The 15,982-nt window shown below is 43.4% G+C and overlaps 1 protein-coding gene across 1 annotated transcript in view; it reads right to left on the bottom strand.

Annotated features, from left to right (window-relative positions):
• Window positions 1-15,982, bottom strand: part of ADTRP (androgen dependent TFPI regulating protein) — a 76,790-nt gene that overhangs the window by 48,530 nt on the left and 12,278 nt on the right. Inside the window, exon 4 of the mRNA XM_073589979.1 lies at window positions 8,402-8,517. Within this exon, the coding sequence (XP_073446080.1) occupies window positions 8,402-8,517 (116 nt within the window). The remainder of the gene's footprint in view (window positions 1-8,401; window positions 8,518-15,982) is intronic.

Here is a 15,982-nt window from a genome sequence, read left to right as displayed (position 1 = left end):
GCATGGAGAAAAGAAAGAAAACCAAAGAACTGTCTGAGGATTTGAGAAACCAAATTGTGAGGAAGCATGAGCAATCTCAAGGCTACAAGTCCATCTCCAAAGACCTGAATGTTCCTGTGTCTACCGTGCGCAGTGTCATCAAGAAGTTTAAAGCCCATGGCACTGTGGCTAACCTCCCTAGATGTGGACAGAAAAGAAAAATTGACAAGAGATTTCAACGCAAGATTGTGCGGATGTTGGATAAAGAACCTTAACTAACATCCAAACAAGTTCAAGCTGCCCTGCAGTCCGAGGGTACAGCAGTGTCAACCCGTACTATCCGTCTGCGTCTGAATGAAAAGGGACTGTATGGTAGGAGACTCAGGAAGACCCCACTTCTTACCCCGAGACATAAAAAAGCCAGGCTGGAGTTTGCCAAAACTTACCTGAAAAAGCCGAAAACATTTTGGAAGAATGTTCTCTGGTCAGATGAGACAAAAGTAGAGCTTTTTGGGCAAAGGCATCAACATAGATTTTACAGGAGAAAAAAAGAGGCATTCAAAGAAAAGAACGGTCCCTACAGTCAAACATGGCGCAGGTTCCCTGATGTTTTGGGGTTGCTTTGCTGCCTCTGGCACTGGACTGCTTGTCCGTGTGCATGGCATTATGAAGTCTGTAGACTACCAACAAATTTTGCAGCATAATGTAGGGCCCAGTATGAGAAAGCTGGGTCTCCCTCAGAGGTCATGGGTCTTCCAGCAGGACAATGACCCAAAACACACTTCAAAAAGCACTAGAAAATGGTTTGAGAGAAAGCACTGGAGACTTCTAAGGTGGCCAGCAATGAGTCCAGACCTGAATCCCATAGAACACCTGTGGAGAGATCTAAAAATAGCAGTTTGGAGAAGGCACCCTTCAAACATCAGGGACCTGGAGCAATTTGCCAAAGAAGAATGGTCTAAAATTCCAGCAGAGCATTATAAGAAACTCGTTGATGGCTACCGGAAGCGGTTGGTCGCAGATATTTTGGCTAAAGGTTGTGCAACCAAGTATTAGGTTGAGGGTGCCAATACATTTGTCTGGCACATTTTTAGAGTTTTGTGTGAAATGATCAATGTTTTGCTTTTTGCTTCATTCTCTTTTGTGTTTTTTCATTTAAGACAAATTAAATGAAGATAATAATACCAAAGAATTTGTGATTGCAATCATTTTCAGGAAGAAACTGAGTATTATCTGACAGAATTGCAGGGGTGTTAATACTTTTGGCCACAACTGTATATATTCTCATTTTGACTCTCATAGTTGTGGTCTACCTATGATATCCATTACAGGTCTCTCTCATCTTTTACGTGGGAGAACTTGCACAATTGGTGGCTGACTAAATGCTTTTTTTCCCACTGTACAGTACTGTTCAAAACTTTTAGGCGGACGTGGAAAAAATTCTGGAAAGAAAAAATGCATTTGAAGATAGAAATGTAATAATAGTTCATTTTTTTCAGTTATCAAACTGCAAAGTGAATGAACAAAATAGAGTGACCAGCCTTTGTCTTCAAAATAACATCAATTCTTCTAGGTATACTTGAATGCAGTTTTTGAAGGAAATTGGCAGGGAGATTGTTCCAAACATCTTGGAGAATAAACCACAGATCTTCCATGGATGTAAACTTTGTGTCCACATTGCTGATAAATATAGGCAGATACTTTCCTATAATGCATCGAGGGTGAAATTTCATTGGCTCCAAAAAATTTTCTGTAGCAGTGCAATCACCCCAAACATAGAACCCAAAAATACAGCCAATGTCATTAAAGGGATGGTTCTAAGGTAAAATAAATCTTAATCTAAATCCCTATCTACTTAGTGCCGTGATGTAAATTAATTTCTAATATACTTGCATTAAAAATTCCCTACTGTTCCCTAACTTCATTATCTAACAGGTATTGCATCTTTTTCCCTTCTTCCTGTGTGACGATTCTTTGCTTGAGTGTCCCAGTGCATCTTGGGATACTCAAATGAAGCAAAGCATTTGGGGGCACAGGTAGCGCTCACTGTCACAGCAATTGCCTCCTCCCTGAAATGAAGCCTCAACAGTCCTGCTCATTTCAGGGGCTGAGCTACTCCCTACTCTTTCCTTGTGCGCTGTTATTGTGTGATGTGCACAATGACAGTGTGCTCCGCATTGCCAGCTCAGAAAAGTAGTAATGAGCAGGCAGTCAGGATACCCAGCATTCAGAGATCAGGGATGTTACTTGCCAGGGCTAGTCTCTGATCACTGAGTATCCTGACTACCCACACTGACAGTTTGCACTGCTCTGTTGCTAGCTCTTTAATGTTGGTCTGACTGAGCTGGCAACATAGAGAATTCTGTGACTGTGCACATCGAAGAATAACAGCATGCGAGGACAGAGCAGGGACTAGCCCAGGCCCTGCAATGAGCATTACAGATGACACCTCATTTCTGGGAGCATAAAGGGGCTGCGGCAGTGACCGCAGCCTCTGCCCCGATGATGCTTTCTTTGAGTACTGTATCCCATGGTGCACTGGGATGCTCAAACAATGTGACATCACACAGAAAAAAAGAAATAGCTGTTAGATAGTGTAGTTAGGGAACGGTGGGGAAGCTTTAATGCAGGCATATCAAAAACTAGCTTATATTATGGCACTAAGTAGATAAGGATTTAGATTAAAAAAAGGTTTGACCTGCAGACCTTTCCTTTAACCCCTTCACCTCCAAGGGTGGTTTGCACGTTCATGACCGGGCCAATTTTTACAATTCTGACCACTGTACCTTTATGAGGTCATAACTCTGGAACGCTTCTATGGATCCCGGTGATTCTGTCATTGTTTTCTCGTGACATATTGTACTTCATGTTAGTGGTAAAATTTCATTCAAATAACTTGCGTTTATTTGTGAAAAAAACGGAAATTTGGCAAAAATTTCGCAATTTTCCAACTTTCAATTTTTATGCCCTTAAATCACAGAGATACGGCACACAAAAAACTTGATAACTAACATTTCCCACATGTTTACTTTACATCAGCACAATTTTGGAACCAAAATTTTTTTTTGTTAGGAAGTTATAAGGGTTAAAAGTTGACCAGCGAGTTCTCATTTTTACAACACCATTTTATTTTTAGGACCACATCACATTTGAAGCCACTTTGAGGGGTCTATATGATAGAAAATACCCAAAAGTGACACCATTCTAAAAACTGCACCCCTTAAGGTGCTCAAAACCACATTCAAGAAGTTTATTAACCCTTTAGGTGCGTCACAGGAATTTTTTTGAATATTTAAAAAAAAATGAACATCTAACTTTTTTTCACAAAAAAAATACTTCAGGTTCAATTTTTTTTATTTTACCAAGGGTAACAGGAGAAATTGGACTGCAAAAGTTATTGTGCAATTTGTCCTGAGTACGCTGATACCTGATTTGTGGGGGGGAACGACTGTTTCGGCGCATGGCAGAGCTCAGAATGGATGGAGCGCTGTTTGACTTTTTCAATGCAAAATTGGCTGGAATTCAGATCAGACGCCATGTCACGTTTGGAGAGTCCCTGATGTACCTAAACAGTGGAAACCCCCTACAAGTGACCCCATTTTGGAAACTAGACCCCCCAAGGAACTTATCTAGATATGTGGTGAGAACTTTGAACCCACAAGGGCTTTACAGAAGTTTATAACGTACAGTGGTACAATTAAAAAATCATATTTTTTCCACAAAAATGATCTTTTCACCTTCAATTCTTATTTTTCCAAGGGTAACAGCACCCTAAAAGTTATTGTACAATTTGTCCTGAGTACGCTGATACCCCACATGTGGGGGTAAACCACTATTTGGGCGCATGGCAGAGCTCGGAAGGGAAGCAGCGCCATTTGACGTTTTTGGCTGGAATTGAGATCGGACACCATGTCGCGATTGGAAAACCCCTGATGTACCTAAACAGTGGAAACCCCCACAAATGACACCATTTTGTAAACTAGACCCCCCAAGGAACTTATCTAGATGTGTGGTGAGCACTTTGAACCCCCCAGTGCTTCACAGAAGTTTATAACGCCCGGGCATGAAAATAAAAAATTCATATTTTTTCCACAAACATGATCTTTTAGTCACCATTTTTTTATTTTCCCAATGGTAACAGGAGAAATTGGACCCCAAAAGTTGTTGTCCAATTTGTCCTGAGTATGCTGATACCCCATATGTGGGAGAAAACTACTGTATGGGCACACGTCGGGGCTCGGAAGGGAAGTAGTGACGTTTTAGAATGCAGACATTGATGGAATGGTCTGCGGGTGTCATGTTGCCTTTGGAGAGCCCCTAATGTACCTAAACAGTGGAAACCCCCCACAAATGACCCCATTTTGAAAACTAGACCCCCTAAGGAACTTATCTAGATGTGAGGTGAGCACTTTGAACCCCCAAGGGCTTCACAGAAGTTTATAATGCCAGGGCATGAAAATAAAAAAATCATATTTTTTCCACAAACATGATCAATTATTCCCCAATTTTTTTTATTTTCCCAAGGGTAACAGGAGAAATTGAACCCCAAAAGTTGTTGTCCAATTTGTCCTGAGTAAGCGGACACCCCATATGTTGGAGAAAACTACTGTATGGACACACGTCAGGGCTCGGAAGGGAAGTAGTGACGTTTTGGAATGCAGACATTGATGGAATGGTCTGCGGGTGTCATGTTGCCTTTGGAGAGCCCCTAATGTACCTAAACAGTGGAAACACCCACAAATGACCCCATTTTGGAAACAAGAACCCCTAAGGAACTTATCTAGATGTGTGGTGAGCACTTTGAACCCCCAAGGGCTTCACAGAAGTTTATAATGCCCGGGCATGAAAATAAAAAAATCGTATTTTTTCCACAAACATGATCAATTAGTCCCCAATTTTTTCATTTTCCCAAGGGTAACAGGAGAAATTGGACCGCAAAAGTTGTTGTCCAATTTGTCATGAGTACGCTGACACCCCATATGTGGGAGAAAACTACTGTATGGACACACGTCGGGGCTCGGAAGGGAAGCAGTGCCATTTTGGAATGCAGACTTTGATGGAATGGTCTGCGGGTGTCATGTGCATTTGGAGAGCCCCTGATGTACCTAAACTATTGAAACTCCCAACAAGTGACCCCATTTTGGACACTAGACCCCCCCACGGAACTTATCTAGATGTGTGGTGAGCACTTTGAACCCCCAAGTGCTTCACAGAAGTTTATAACGCTCGGACGTGAAAATAAAAAAATCATTTTTTTCCACAAAAATGATATTTTTGCCCCCAATTTTTTATTTTCCTAAGGGTAACAGGAGAAATTGGACCCCAAAAATTGTTTTGCAATTTGTCCTGAGTAGGCTGATACCCTACATGTGGGGGTAAAACACTGCTTGGGCGCATGGCAGAGCTTGGAAGGGAAGGAGCACCATATGACTTTTTCAACTCAGAATTGGCTGGAATTGAGATCAGACACAATGTTGCATTTGGAGAGCCCCTGATGTGCCCAAACAGTGGAAACCCCCAATTCTAACTCCAACCCGAACCCCAACACACCCCTAACCCTAATCTCAGCCCTAACCCTAACCCTAGCCCTAGCCCTAACCCTAACCCTAGCCCTAACCCTAACCCTAGCCCTAACCCTAGCCCTAACGGAAAAATGGAAATAAATACATTTTTTTAATTTTATTATTTTTCCCTAACTAAGGGGGTGATAACGGGGGGTTTGATTTACTATTTATGGCGGTTTTTATTTTTGGCAGCTGTCGCATGCTAAAAGACGCTTTTTATTGTAAAAATAGTTTTTACATCACCACATATTGAGAGCTATAATTTTTCCGTATTTTGACCCACTGAGTCATGTGAGGTCTTATTTTTTGCGGGACGAGTTGACGTTTTTATTGGTACCATTTTCGGGCACGTGACATTTTTTGATTGCTTTTTATTCCGATTTTTGGGACGCAGAATGAACAAAAACCAGCGTTTCATGAATTTCTTTTGGGGGAGTGCGTTTACACCGTTCCACGTGCGGTAAAATTGATAAAGCGGTTCTTCGGGTCAGTACGGTTACAGCGATACCTCATTTAGGTCTTTTTTTATGTTTTGTCGGTTTTTTGCAATGAAAACTATTTTATATAAAAAATAATTATTTTTGCATCGCTTTATTCTGTGAGCTATAACTTTTTTATTTTTTCGCTGATGATGCTGTGTGGCAGCTCGTTTTTTGCGGGACAAGATGACGTTTTCAGCGGTACCATGGATATTTATATGCGTCTTTTTGATCGCGCATTATTACACTTTTTGTTTGGCGGTATGATAATAAATCATTATTTTTTGCTTCGTTTTTTATTTTTATTTTTTAAGGGGTTCACTAAAGGGGTTAACTAATGGGACAGTTTTATAGGGCGGGTCGTTACGGACACAGCAATACCTAATATGTGTACTTTTATTGTTTTGGGGTTTTTTTATTTTCAAAAAATGAATTTATTGGGGAATATTTTTTTTTTTTTACTAATTTATTTGGCGATTTTTTTTAAATTATTTTTACACTTTTTTTTTATTTTTTTTTACTTTATTACATAGTCCAAGGTGGGACATCACTGTCCTGTGACAGATCGCTGATCTGTCACATCACAGATCACTGTGACAGATCAGCGATCTGTCACAGGCATTGAAGAAGACTTCCTCTTGCCTGCGCTTTGCAGGCACTGAGGAAGCCAGCTTCCTCCAGGCCCCCGAAGGCCCCCGTCGCCATCTTGGATTCGGGGGCCTGGAGGAAAGGAGCCCCCCGCAGCAGCGCTGCACATTGCGCTGCCGTGGGGGGCTCAGGGAAGCACGGAGGGAGCCCCCTCCCTGCCGATGCTTCCCTTTAACTCCCGGTACACCGCGATCATGTTTGATCGCGGTGTGCAAGGGGTTAACGTGTCGGGGGCGGTGACACATTGTGCCGGGTGTCAGCTGTGATAATCAACTGACACCCGGCCGCGATCAGCGGCACTCACCACGTGGGGGCCGCTGATCGCGGTAGACGTACTATCCCGTCCATGGGCATAGGGGCCCGGGTCCCATGGAGGGATAGTACGTCGGATGTCAGGAAGGGGTTAAGAACTATCTTCAGAGTAAAGAAGAACAAAAGTCTAGTAAGCGATGAGATGGCCACACAGAGCCCTGATCTCAACTTCAACCACTCTGTCTGAGATTAAATGAAGTAACAGATGGATTTGCATAACTGTATATACACAGAAAATATGCGGTTAGTTCTCCCAAGATTTTGAAAGAACTCTTCTGCAGAGTTTCTTCCAAAACTCTGCAAGTTTATCTAAAAGAACTGATGCTGATGTGGTCATAAACACTAATCTGATTTAAATTACTAATTTGTTAATCCGGTTTGCATGTTACTAATTGATTCCTCCCACTCTCCAAAGACATACTGATAGGGAATCTAGACTGTGAGCCCCAATGGAGACAGCGATAATAATGTCTGTAAAGCGCTGTGGAATGAATGGCGCTATATAAGTGAGTAAAATAAATAATTAAAAATAAACAAAAATACACTAGTAATATTTCTATTTTGGAAAGTGATTGGAAGTGCAGAGACTCAACTGACATTTTCTGAAAGCCCCCTCCTCCCAGCCCGCGACCCGCAGTATCACTCCACTTCGGCTGCCTGCTTCCTGCAGCAGCGACCCCGCTCATTCGCAGCTTCCCCTCCCCCTAGTAAGCTACCATAAAAGCAGGGGTGTGTCTTATGGTCCGGTGTGTCTTATATTCTGCAAATGACGGTAATTCACCCAAACTCGTGTCTCTATTGTAAGTGCTTAGTACAGCAGCCCATTTTACATCATAGACATGGCAGTGATGTGAACGTGCATGACATGAATATGAATACTCAATGCAACTGTTTCTAGAAGTAAAATAAACCTTGCTAAACTGATGATACAAGAGAAAGCTATTTGCAAAGGTAAAACAGTTGACCAAGAATGTAATTACACTCATGATAGATAGATATCAGAATTGGAGAAATGTTAGTCTGTGTGACATTAATGCATTAAGCAAAATGTCAGATTGACTCAAACACATTGCTTGTAATATATACTGTAGCTCTTACATGTTGCTCTTTAGCAGTTGTTGCGTATTAGCATCTGTATAGGTCACAAAGCTGTGAATTAGCTCAATGATATCAGTTAAAATATCCAAAGTTACATTTACATTATGAACTATTGAGGCTTTTATGTGGCAAATGTGTGGTGTAATTCTACAACAGATGCATGATATGGAAAACCTACAGACTCTGGAGAATAATTTGTTCCTATCATCATAGCTTACTGCAAGTGAAGATTTTGGTATAAAACCTACATACACAACATGCCATCTTATTATTGTTATATCCATTTATTGCTATTCCCACAAGCGGTTACTGTTTACTTACCAGCTTATATATGATATTGAACAAATCCCCAAGAGGATGAGTCCTTTTCTCCTTGGAGGATAGTGATGTGGAGATGTTACAATTTCTAAGACTGCAATAGGAAACACAGCTGAGTGCTGAAAAACAAACAAGCTCATATTTATTTTACATCAGAAGAATTGACACTTTGTTACCTTCATGTTATTGTTTTGGAGATTTTTTTTTTTCTTGTTTTCTTTGCTGGAAAAGGCCAGGTGATGCGTGTACACTGCCCTGTAGCGGGGGCATATGGGGTAATAGTTGTGGGGTTGATGTCACCTTTGTATTGTAAGGTGACAGCAAGCCCGGCTTAGTAATGGAGAGGTGTCAATAAGACACCTATACATTAATAATCCTATAGTTAGCATCTCCGCATCGTAAATAGGCATACTGCTGTCTATAAAGACGCGCTGCATGTCCGGTTACGCAGGTCTGCCACCTGAACGCATAGTGGAGATGAGATTTCTTAAAATCCCATCCACTATGCTGAAACATCTGGACGCTGCGGGCCATAGTGTTTACTGACCGTGGAAACATACCCTAACATGGCAAAAAAAGGCAACACCTCAATTCGTGAGGCATTTCTATCTGAAAAAAAAACAAACTAAATGCTAATGCTAACAGACCATAGTCGGCCCTATAGAGCTGTCAAGCCTACCTAGCCTCAGAGGTTGGCACCTCAATAAGTTGACATGGTGCCCTCACCGTTGACTGTCCCTGATAACCCTAATGTTCGCTGTGCTAGGCATTGAATATACACATCGCATAGAGATTCTCAGATATGGATTTGTAGCAAAATAGCACTGTAATGGTGGGTTTGCAAAAAAGGTCATAATGCATGGTAATAATCCATCAAGTAATCCTGCTGTATAACAAAGTTGAATTCACGTGTGCATTCATGTCCTAAACTGTACTACTTCTAATAGTAGTAGCCCACTCCATACATAAAGAGAATCCCAGAGGTGACTTAGTTGTTCAGTCAACATTACTATTTCCAATTCCTTTGTCCCAATGAGTTTCCCCCTATATCCTTGGGGTTCATCAAGGGACCTTTATTGGAGAGAGACCTCAGTGGGTCAGAGGACCAGTGATTTGACACCTTGTTCCCCCAAGTCACCAGGAAACAAAGTCCATGCCCACATGGGTATGTCGACCTATTAGGGTGCCAACTTCTGCACCAAGGTAGGCTTGACAGCTCTATAGGGCCAACTAGAGTCTATAAGCCTCTATTTAATTATCACTGTTTAAACTCTTCTAATGTCAAGTTCCAGGTTTTAAAAAAAAGTGTTTCATACATTGGCATTCTGTAAGGAATTAAGAGTAAAAGTTATTTTTTAAGTTTTTTTTCTTCTGTTTGAGTGATTATAATGTATGGAGGACTATGGGGTGCATTATTCTGTGTGGAGGACTATGGGGAGTTTAATATACTATTTGGAGGACTATGGGGAGTGCATTATACTATATGGATGATTATGTGGTGCAGAATGCAATATGGAAGACTTTGGGGCCCATTATACTATATGGTGGGCTATGGGGGAGCTATTGTAATATTTGAAGGGCTATGTGGGGGCCATTATAATATTTGGAGTGCTATGTGGGAACCTTTATACTTCAGGGAGGGCTATGTGGGGGTCATTATGCTGAATGCAAGCAATTATACTGTGTGAAGGTTTATGTGTTGTCCATCATACTGTGTGGAGAGCTGTGTGGGGACCATTGTACTGTTTGGATGGCTAGTGGGAACTTTATACAGTGTGGTGAGGTGTGGGGCTATTATATTGTATGCAGGCTCATTATACAGTACTGCATGGAGGCATATGTGGGGGTCACAGGTGGGAGATCATACTGTATTGGGGTCAGCATACTTTCCCGGGGGAGTTGAGGTTGAGTACAGTAGGGTTATCATACTGGTGTGTGGAGGGTACTGTGGAAGAATTCACTGTGATGGTATCATACAGTGTTTGGCACTTTTGTTGACATCATACTTTATTGGTGCAATGAAATGAATCTAGGGCTTCAGGAGGATGAAAATTACAGTGTAAAGGCTGCAAGGTTGTGAGATAAGCTCTTCTGTGACCTAACCAATTTTTGGGGGCTGGCAGGGCACAAATAGAACTTCTAATAAGGTATAATTTTATTCGGTACAACGGCGCCGAACTGACAGTGTGTGTAGGTTACTAATTATGCATCACACTGCTGACAGGTTCCCTTTAAGCAATGTGCACAGGGTATTCTGGATAATACCACATAAAAGGTAGGGTGGTCTTCATTATATGATTGTATTTCATACTCAAAAACAGTGTGGGAACCTATCCTAAGAATAGTACCATTCTATATGAGATCACAATCTGCACAAAATGTGCAGGGTAATGGTGGTTTCACATTAGCGTTTCAGGCTGCAGCGTCGGCCTGCACACGGCTGCGACTAAGCCCCGCCCCCTGCCGCATCTCCTCCGGTAGCTCCGTCTACGGGTGCATGATGCTGCATGCGTCCTGCATCCCCTATCTTTAGCACTGGAGACGCAGGCCGTGCGCAGGTATGCATTTGGCGGCACATGCGTCCTTTTGACTGTGCGCCGACCAGCGCCAAACGCAACAGGTTTTTCCACATCAAATTCCACCCATTATGCCATTATGAACCTTGCTTTGTGCATTAGTTGCAGTCCTGCTGCAACAGAAAACAGTGTTCCTCAATCTGTTCCCAAAAAAGTAGGAAACTACAAATGTCTGAAATGTCTTGGGATGGTGAAACATTAAGATTTCTCTAAACTGAAACTAAGGGCCTAGGCCTAATCACTGAAAAAAGCAACCTTTGGGATTATGTTTCCTTTACAGATAAACTGTAAAGCGCTGCGGAATATGTTGGCGCTATATAAATAAAGATTATTATTATTATTACAGCTGGCACAATGCAGTTTGGCAGGTACTGTTCTTCTGACATTTGCCAAACCCAAACTCGTCCGTCAGACTGCCAGATAGAGTAGCATGATTTGTCACTCCACAGAACATGTTTGCACTGTTCCAGAGTTCACTGATGGTGAGTTTTACACCCTTTGCAGCTTTATTATTAGTAGTAGTATTTATTTATATAGCACTATTGATTACATGGTACTGTACATGAGAAGTGGTTACATACAAATTACAGATATCACTTAGGGTGTGTGCAGACGCTGCGGAATCCGCTGCGGATTAATCTGCACGGATTTTGCAAAAACTGCAGATAAACCGCAGGTCAAAAGACCTGCGGATTATCTGCGGTTTTGCCTGCGGTTTGGTCCTGCGGATTCACCATCTCCACAATGGTGGAGATAGGAACCCGCTGCGGATTCCGCAGAAAGAATTGACATGTCACTTCTTTCTGCGGTTTCAAAACCGCAGAAAATCCGCGCGGATTTTTCCGCAACGTCTACACAGCGTTTTTTTTTACCATTCATTTTAATGGTACTGTACACCGCAGCTAAAACTGCTGCGGGTCCCCAGCGGCCAAAACCGCTGCGGAAACGCAGCGGAATCCGCAGCGTGTGCACATACCCTTACAGTAAACAAACTAACTATCACAGACTGATACAGGGGGAAGAGGACCCTGCCCTTGCGAGCTTTACATTCTGGATGTTAATGTAAAGCTTACATACAGCTGCTTAGCCCTGGAAAACCATGCCATCAATGTTCCAGCACTCAATTTAAAAGAGTTCTTCAAGAATTAGATAAAATGGCATCCCTGGTATAATCCAAACTTCAGCCCATTCTAGTCTCATGTTAGTATGAGTTGCAGATTGAAGACCTACAGCTCATGAGATCTGCATCTTAATGACAAGAACTGTGTCACACATGCCTCAGTCGGCAGCCAGGAGTACAGCTGTCATATGTGAAGAAATATATACCTTCCTCAAGGAAGGGCATAGTGGTGGTTATCTCCAATTTCATCCTCCTCAATGTTTATTTGTTTTTCAGTTAGGTGCAGTCATTTTCTGTGCACTGCTATAAAACTGTCTGACTGATAGAGGAGGAGGATGAAGCTGAAGATCTCCTTGTCCATCACAATGTGGGTTAAAACAGATTTTTTCACACAGAGTATGACAGCCATTCTTCCAGCTGCTGACTGAGGTATGTGTGATACAGCTCTTGTCAGTTGAGACACAGGTCTCTGGAGCTGTAAGTCTTCAGTTTGCAGTCCATACTGACAAGTAACTAAGACAGGCTGTAGTTTCCTTTATATCTTATTCTTGGAGAACACCTTTAAGTTATAATGTTAATTTCCGCAGGAGGTTTGGAACTCTGCAATATTGAGTCAGCAGAGTGATGGTGACTTTTCTGCATTAAGTACCTCAGCACTCAGAGACCCCACTTTGTAGCTTTACATGGTCTGCCACTTTATGGTTGAGTTGCTGAAGCTTCTAAATGTTTCTACAGATGATGGTGGAAAATTTAGGAGAGAAGAAATTTAATGACCTGACTTGTTACAATGGTGGGATTCTATTACAGGACTACAGTCGAATTCAGTGAGCCCTTCAGAAAGACTCCTTCTTTCACAAATGTTTGTAAAGTCAGACTTCATGGTTATGAGTTTGATTTTATACACTTCAGACTTAAGGGACTAAGGGACTTAATAAAAAACATGATATCATGGATGAAAACGTGTTTCCCAATACATTTGTCCAAATAGCGTACCTGGTGTTGATCCTGATTTACAGTCTGTAAAATAGTCCAAACTTGCATTCTCAATTTTGCTGGCCTTTGGTCACTGTCGACAAGTTTGTTAATAATTATCATCTCATCTGAGTTTGATTTTTCTAGATTGCTGTACAACACCTGATGTTAATGCAGTGCATTAAGAAAGCAGATTTGTGGAAAAAAATCTAAAATATACTACAGGTTATGAGTCACAAAACAAACGTAATGAAAACTTCTAGGACTGACTCATGGAACTTTTAAGGTGGCAAGAGTATCCCCATACACAGTTCTGTCTGTACTGTACATGCGGCTGTATGAATTTGCTACTCTAGAAGTACCGTAATTCATTTATTGGAAAATATCTCTATAATATAGGATCTGATAGAAAAAAAATCAGTTTGTGGCTCCAGGCATAAGAAGGTACAAAAGGTCTATCTCTGACATACTATGGCTCTGTAGAACTAGGAGGTTGCAACGTTTGGTAAAACAATCATGTTCCTTTATTCTTTCTTGTTATATAAGTACAGGGTGGGCCACTTATATGAATACACCTAAATAAAATGGGAATGGTTGGTGATATCAACTTCCTGTTTGTGGCACATTAATATATGGGAGGGGGAAAACTTTTCTAGATGGGTGGTGACCATGGCGGACATTTTGAAGTCGGCCATTTTGGATCCAACTTTATTTTTTTCAACGGGAAGAGGGTCATGTGACACATCAAACTTATTGAGAATTTCATAAGCAAAACAATGGTGTGCTTGGTTTTATCGTAACTGTCATGCCCGTCATGCCAGTCATGACGCTTGCGCTGCATGATTCCCACTGTCTTGCCTGCCATGCCATTTGCTCCGCATGATTCCCGGAGCAGGGTCCTTGTGGCCGCTCCGGAAGCCCCCTCTAAAGCGCACACGCATCTCACCTTACGGCTGCTCGGCGTTGCTGGTGCGCACTCGCGTTCCACCTTGCGGCTGCGCGCCGTTGCTGGTGCACACACTCATCTCCTGTCCTGGATCCTTCAGCTGCTGCCTGTGCCCGGTGCACGCTCATCTCCATGCTGCCTCCAGCATTCATCTCTATGGTCCTGGAGGACCTGTTCCAGCGACTCTCTCTATGGACTTGGAGGACCAGACTCAGCGTTCCTCTCTATGGTCCTGGAGGACCCGACCTAGTGATCCTCTCTATGGTTCTGGAGGACCTGACCCAGCGATCCTCTCTATGGTTCTGGAGGACCTAATCCAATGATTCTCTCTATGGTCCTGAAGGACCTGATCCAGTGATCCTCTCTATGGTCCTGGAAGACTCAACCCAGAAGTCCTATCTATGGTTCTGAAGGACCTGACCCGGAAATCCTCTCTGTGATCCATGAGGATCTGACCCAGAAGTCCAAGTATCCATGCCCTATATCAGGCCGCCTCTTCCTATGGGAGGGGACTGATTATCGTGTGGCTTCCCTGCTATACCTGCTTGGTCTCTGCTCGGTCACTCCTTGTATTCTGTGCCCCTGCACTCTGCCCTGTTGTGCTTCTTTGCACATGCCCTGTGCTTGTACTTCATCTCATGTCCTCTACTTGTCTTGTATTTGTCTCAAGTTTTGTACTTCGTCTCATGTCCTGTACCTGCCTCGTCTCCTGTACTTTGTCTCATGTCCTGTACCTTGCCTTGTGTGGCTTTTCTTTCCTCTGCTCTGTTGTGCTCCTTTGGCAAAGGCTCTGCCTCTTTCTTATGCTCTTTCCTATCGTGCTCTCTTGCACTACCCTGTTTCTGTACTATGCCTTGCCATGCTGTCTGTACAGGCTTTGGCCATGTACTCTGCCTTCAGCTATATCTTTGTATTCTGACCTTTCATGCTCCTTTAGCACAAGTCTTGTCTTGTTCTCAGTGCTCTTCCTTGACCCGGCTCTGGGCCCTAGCATACGCTCCGCTTCTCTTACCCAGCTCTGCGCTTCAGCCTATGTTTCGCTCCTAGCTCTGTATCTAGTTTATTCCTTGACCCAGCTCTGGGCTCTAGCATATGCTCCGCTTATCTTCTCTTACCCGGCTCTGTGCTTCATCCTACGTTCCACTCTTAGCTCTGTATCTAGTTTCTTCCTTGACCCGGCTCTGGGCTCTAGCATACGCTCCACTTCTCTTTCTTGTACCCGGCTCTGTGCTTCAGTCTACATTCCGCTCCTTGCTCTGTACTGTGTCTGTACATTGCCTAGTCTTGCTGCCTTGCCTTGTTTCTCTGCGTGCCCTATGCACGCAGCTGGTCTAGCCTTGCCCGCCTGCTTGTGCCTCAGCCGTGCCCTCCTCAGTCATGCCCGCCTGCATGTGCCTCAGCCGTGCTCGCCAGCCAGTGACTTAGCTGTGTCCGCCTGTTTGTGCCTCAGCCGTGACCTCCTTAGCCGTGCCCACCTGCCTGTGCCTCAGCCCGACTAGTCTTCTAGTGCCCCAGTCGTGCTTTCCCTGCTTCCTTGCAATCACGCTGTCCCTGCACTGTGCACCTCGTGCCTCTTGGCATGCGCACGTCCTTGCCTGCTTTCTGGTTTGCCTCCTTGTGCTCCTTAAGCATGTGCAAGTTCTAGCCATAACCCTGCCTAGTACTCAGGCCCTTGCCTGAACCCTGGCGTGCCACCTAACACATGCAGGCCCTAGCCTTGAACCTTGGACCCTGGCGTGTTTCCTGAGCACGCATCCTGCCTTGAACCCTGGACCCTGGTGTGTTCCCTAAGCACGCATCTTGCCTTGAACCTTGGACCCTGGCGTGTTCCATAAGCATGCATCCGGCCTTGAACTTTGAACCCTGGCGTGTCTCCTAGCACGCACCATGCTTTGGGCCCTGGGGTGCCACCTGGCATGTACCATGCCTTGGACCTTGGTGTGCCCCCGCACGCACCTTGCTATGTATCA

The sequence above is a fragment of the Dendrobates tinctorius genome, unplaced genomic scaffold (genome assembly GCF_039654945.1).
Source record: "Dendrobates tinctorius isolate UK_male_01 unplaced genomic scaffold, ASM3965494v1 ptg000115l, whole genome shotgun sequence".
Classification (NCBI taxonomy): Eukaryota; Metazoa; Chordata; class Amphibia; order Anura; family Dendrobatidae; genus Dendrobates; species Dendrobates tinctorius.
Note: the sequence above shows the minus strand (reverse complement) of the source record. Positions and strands in the feature narration are given on the sequence as shown.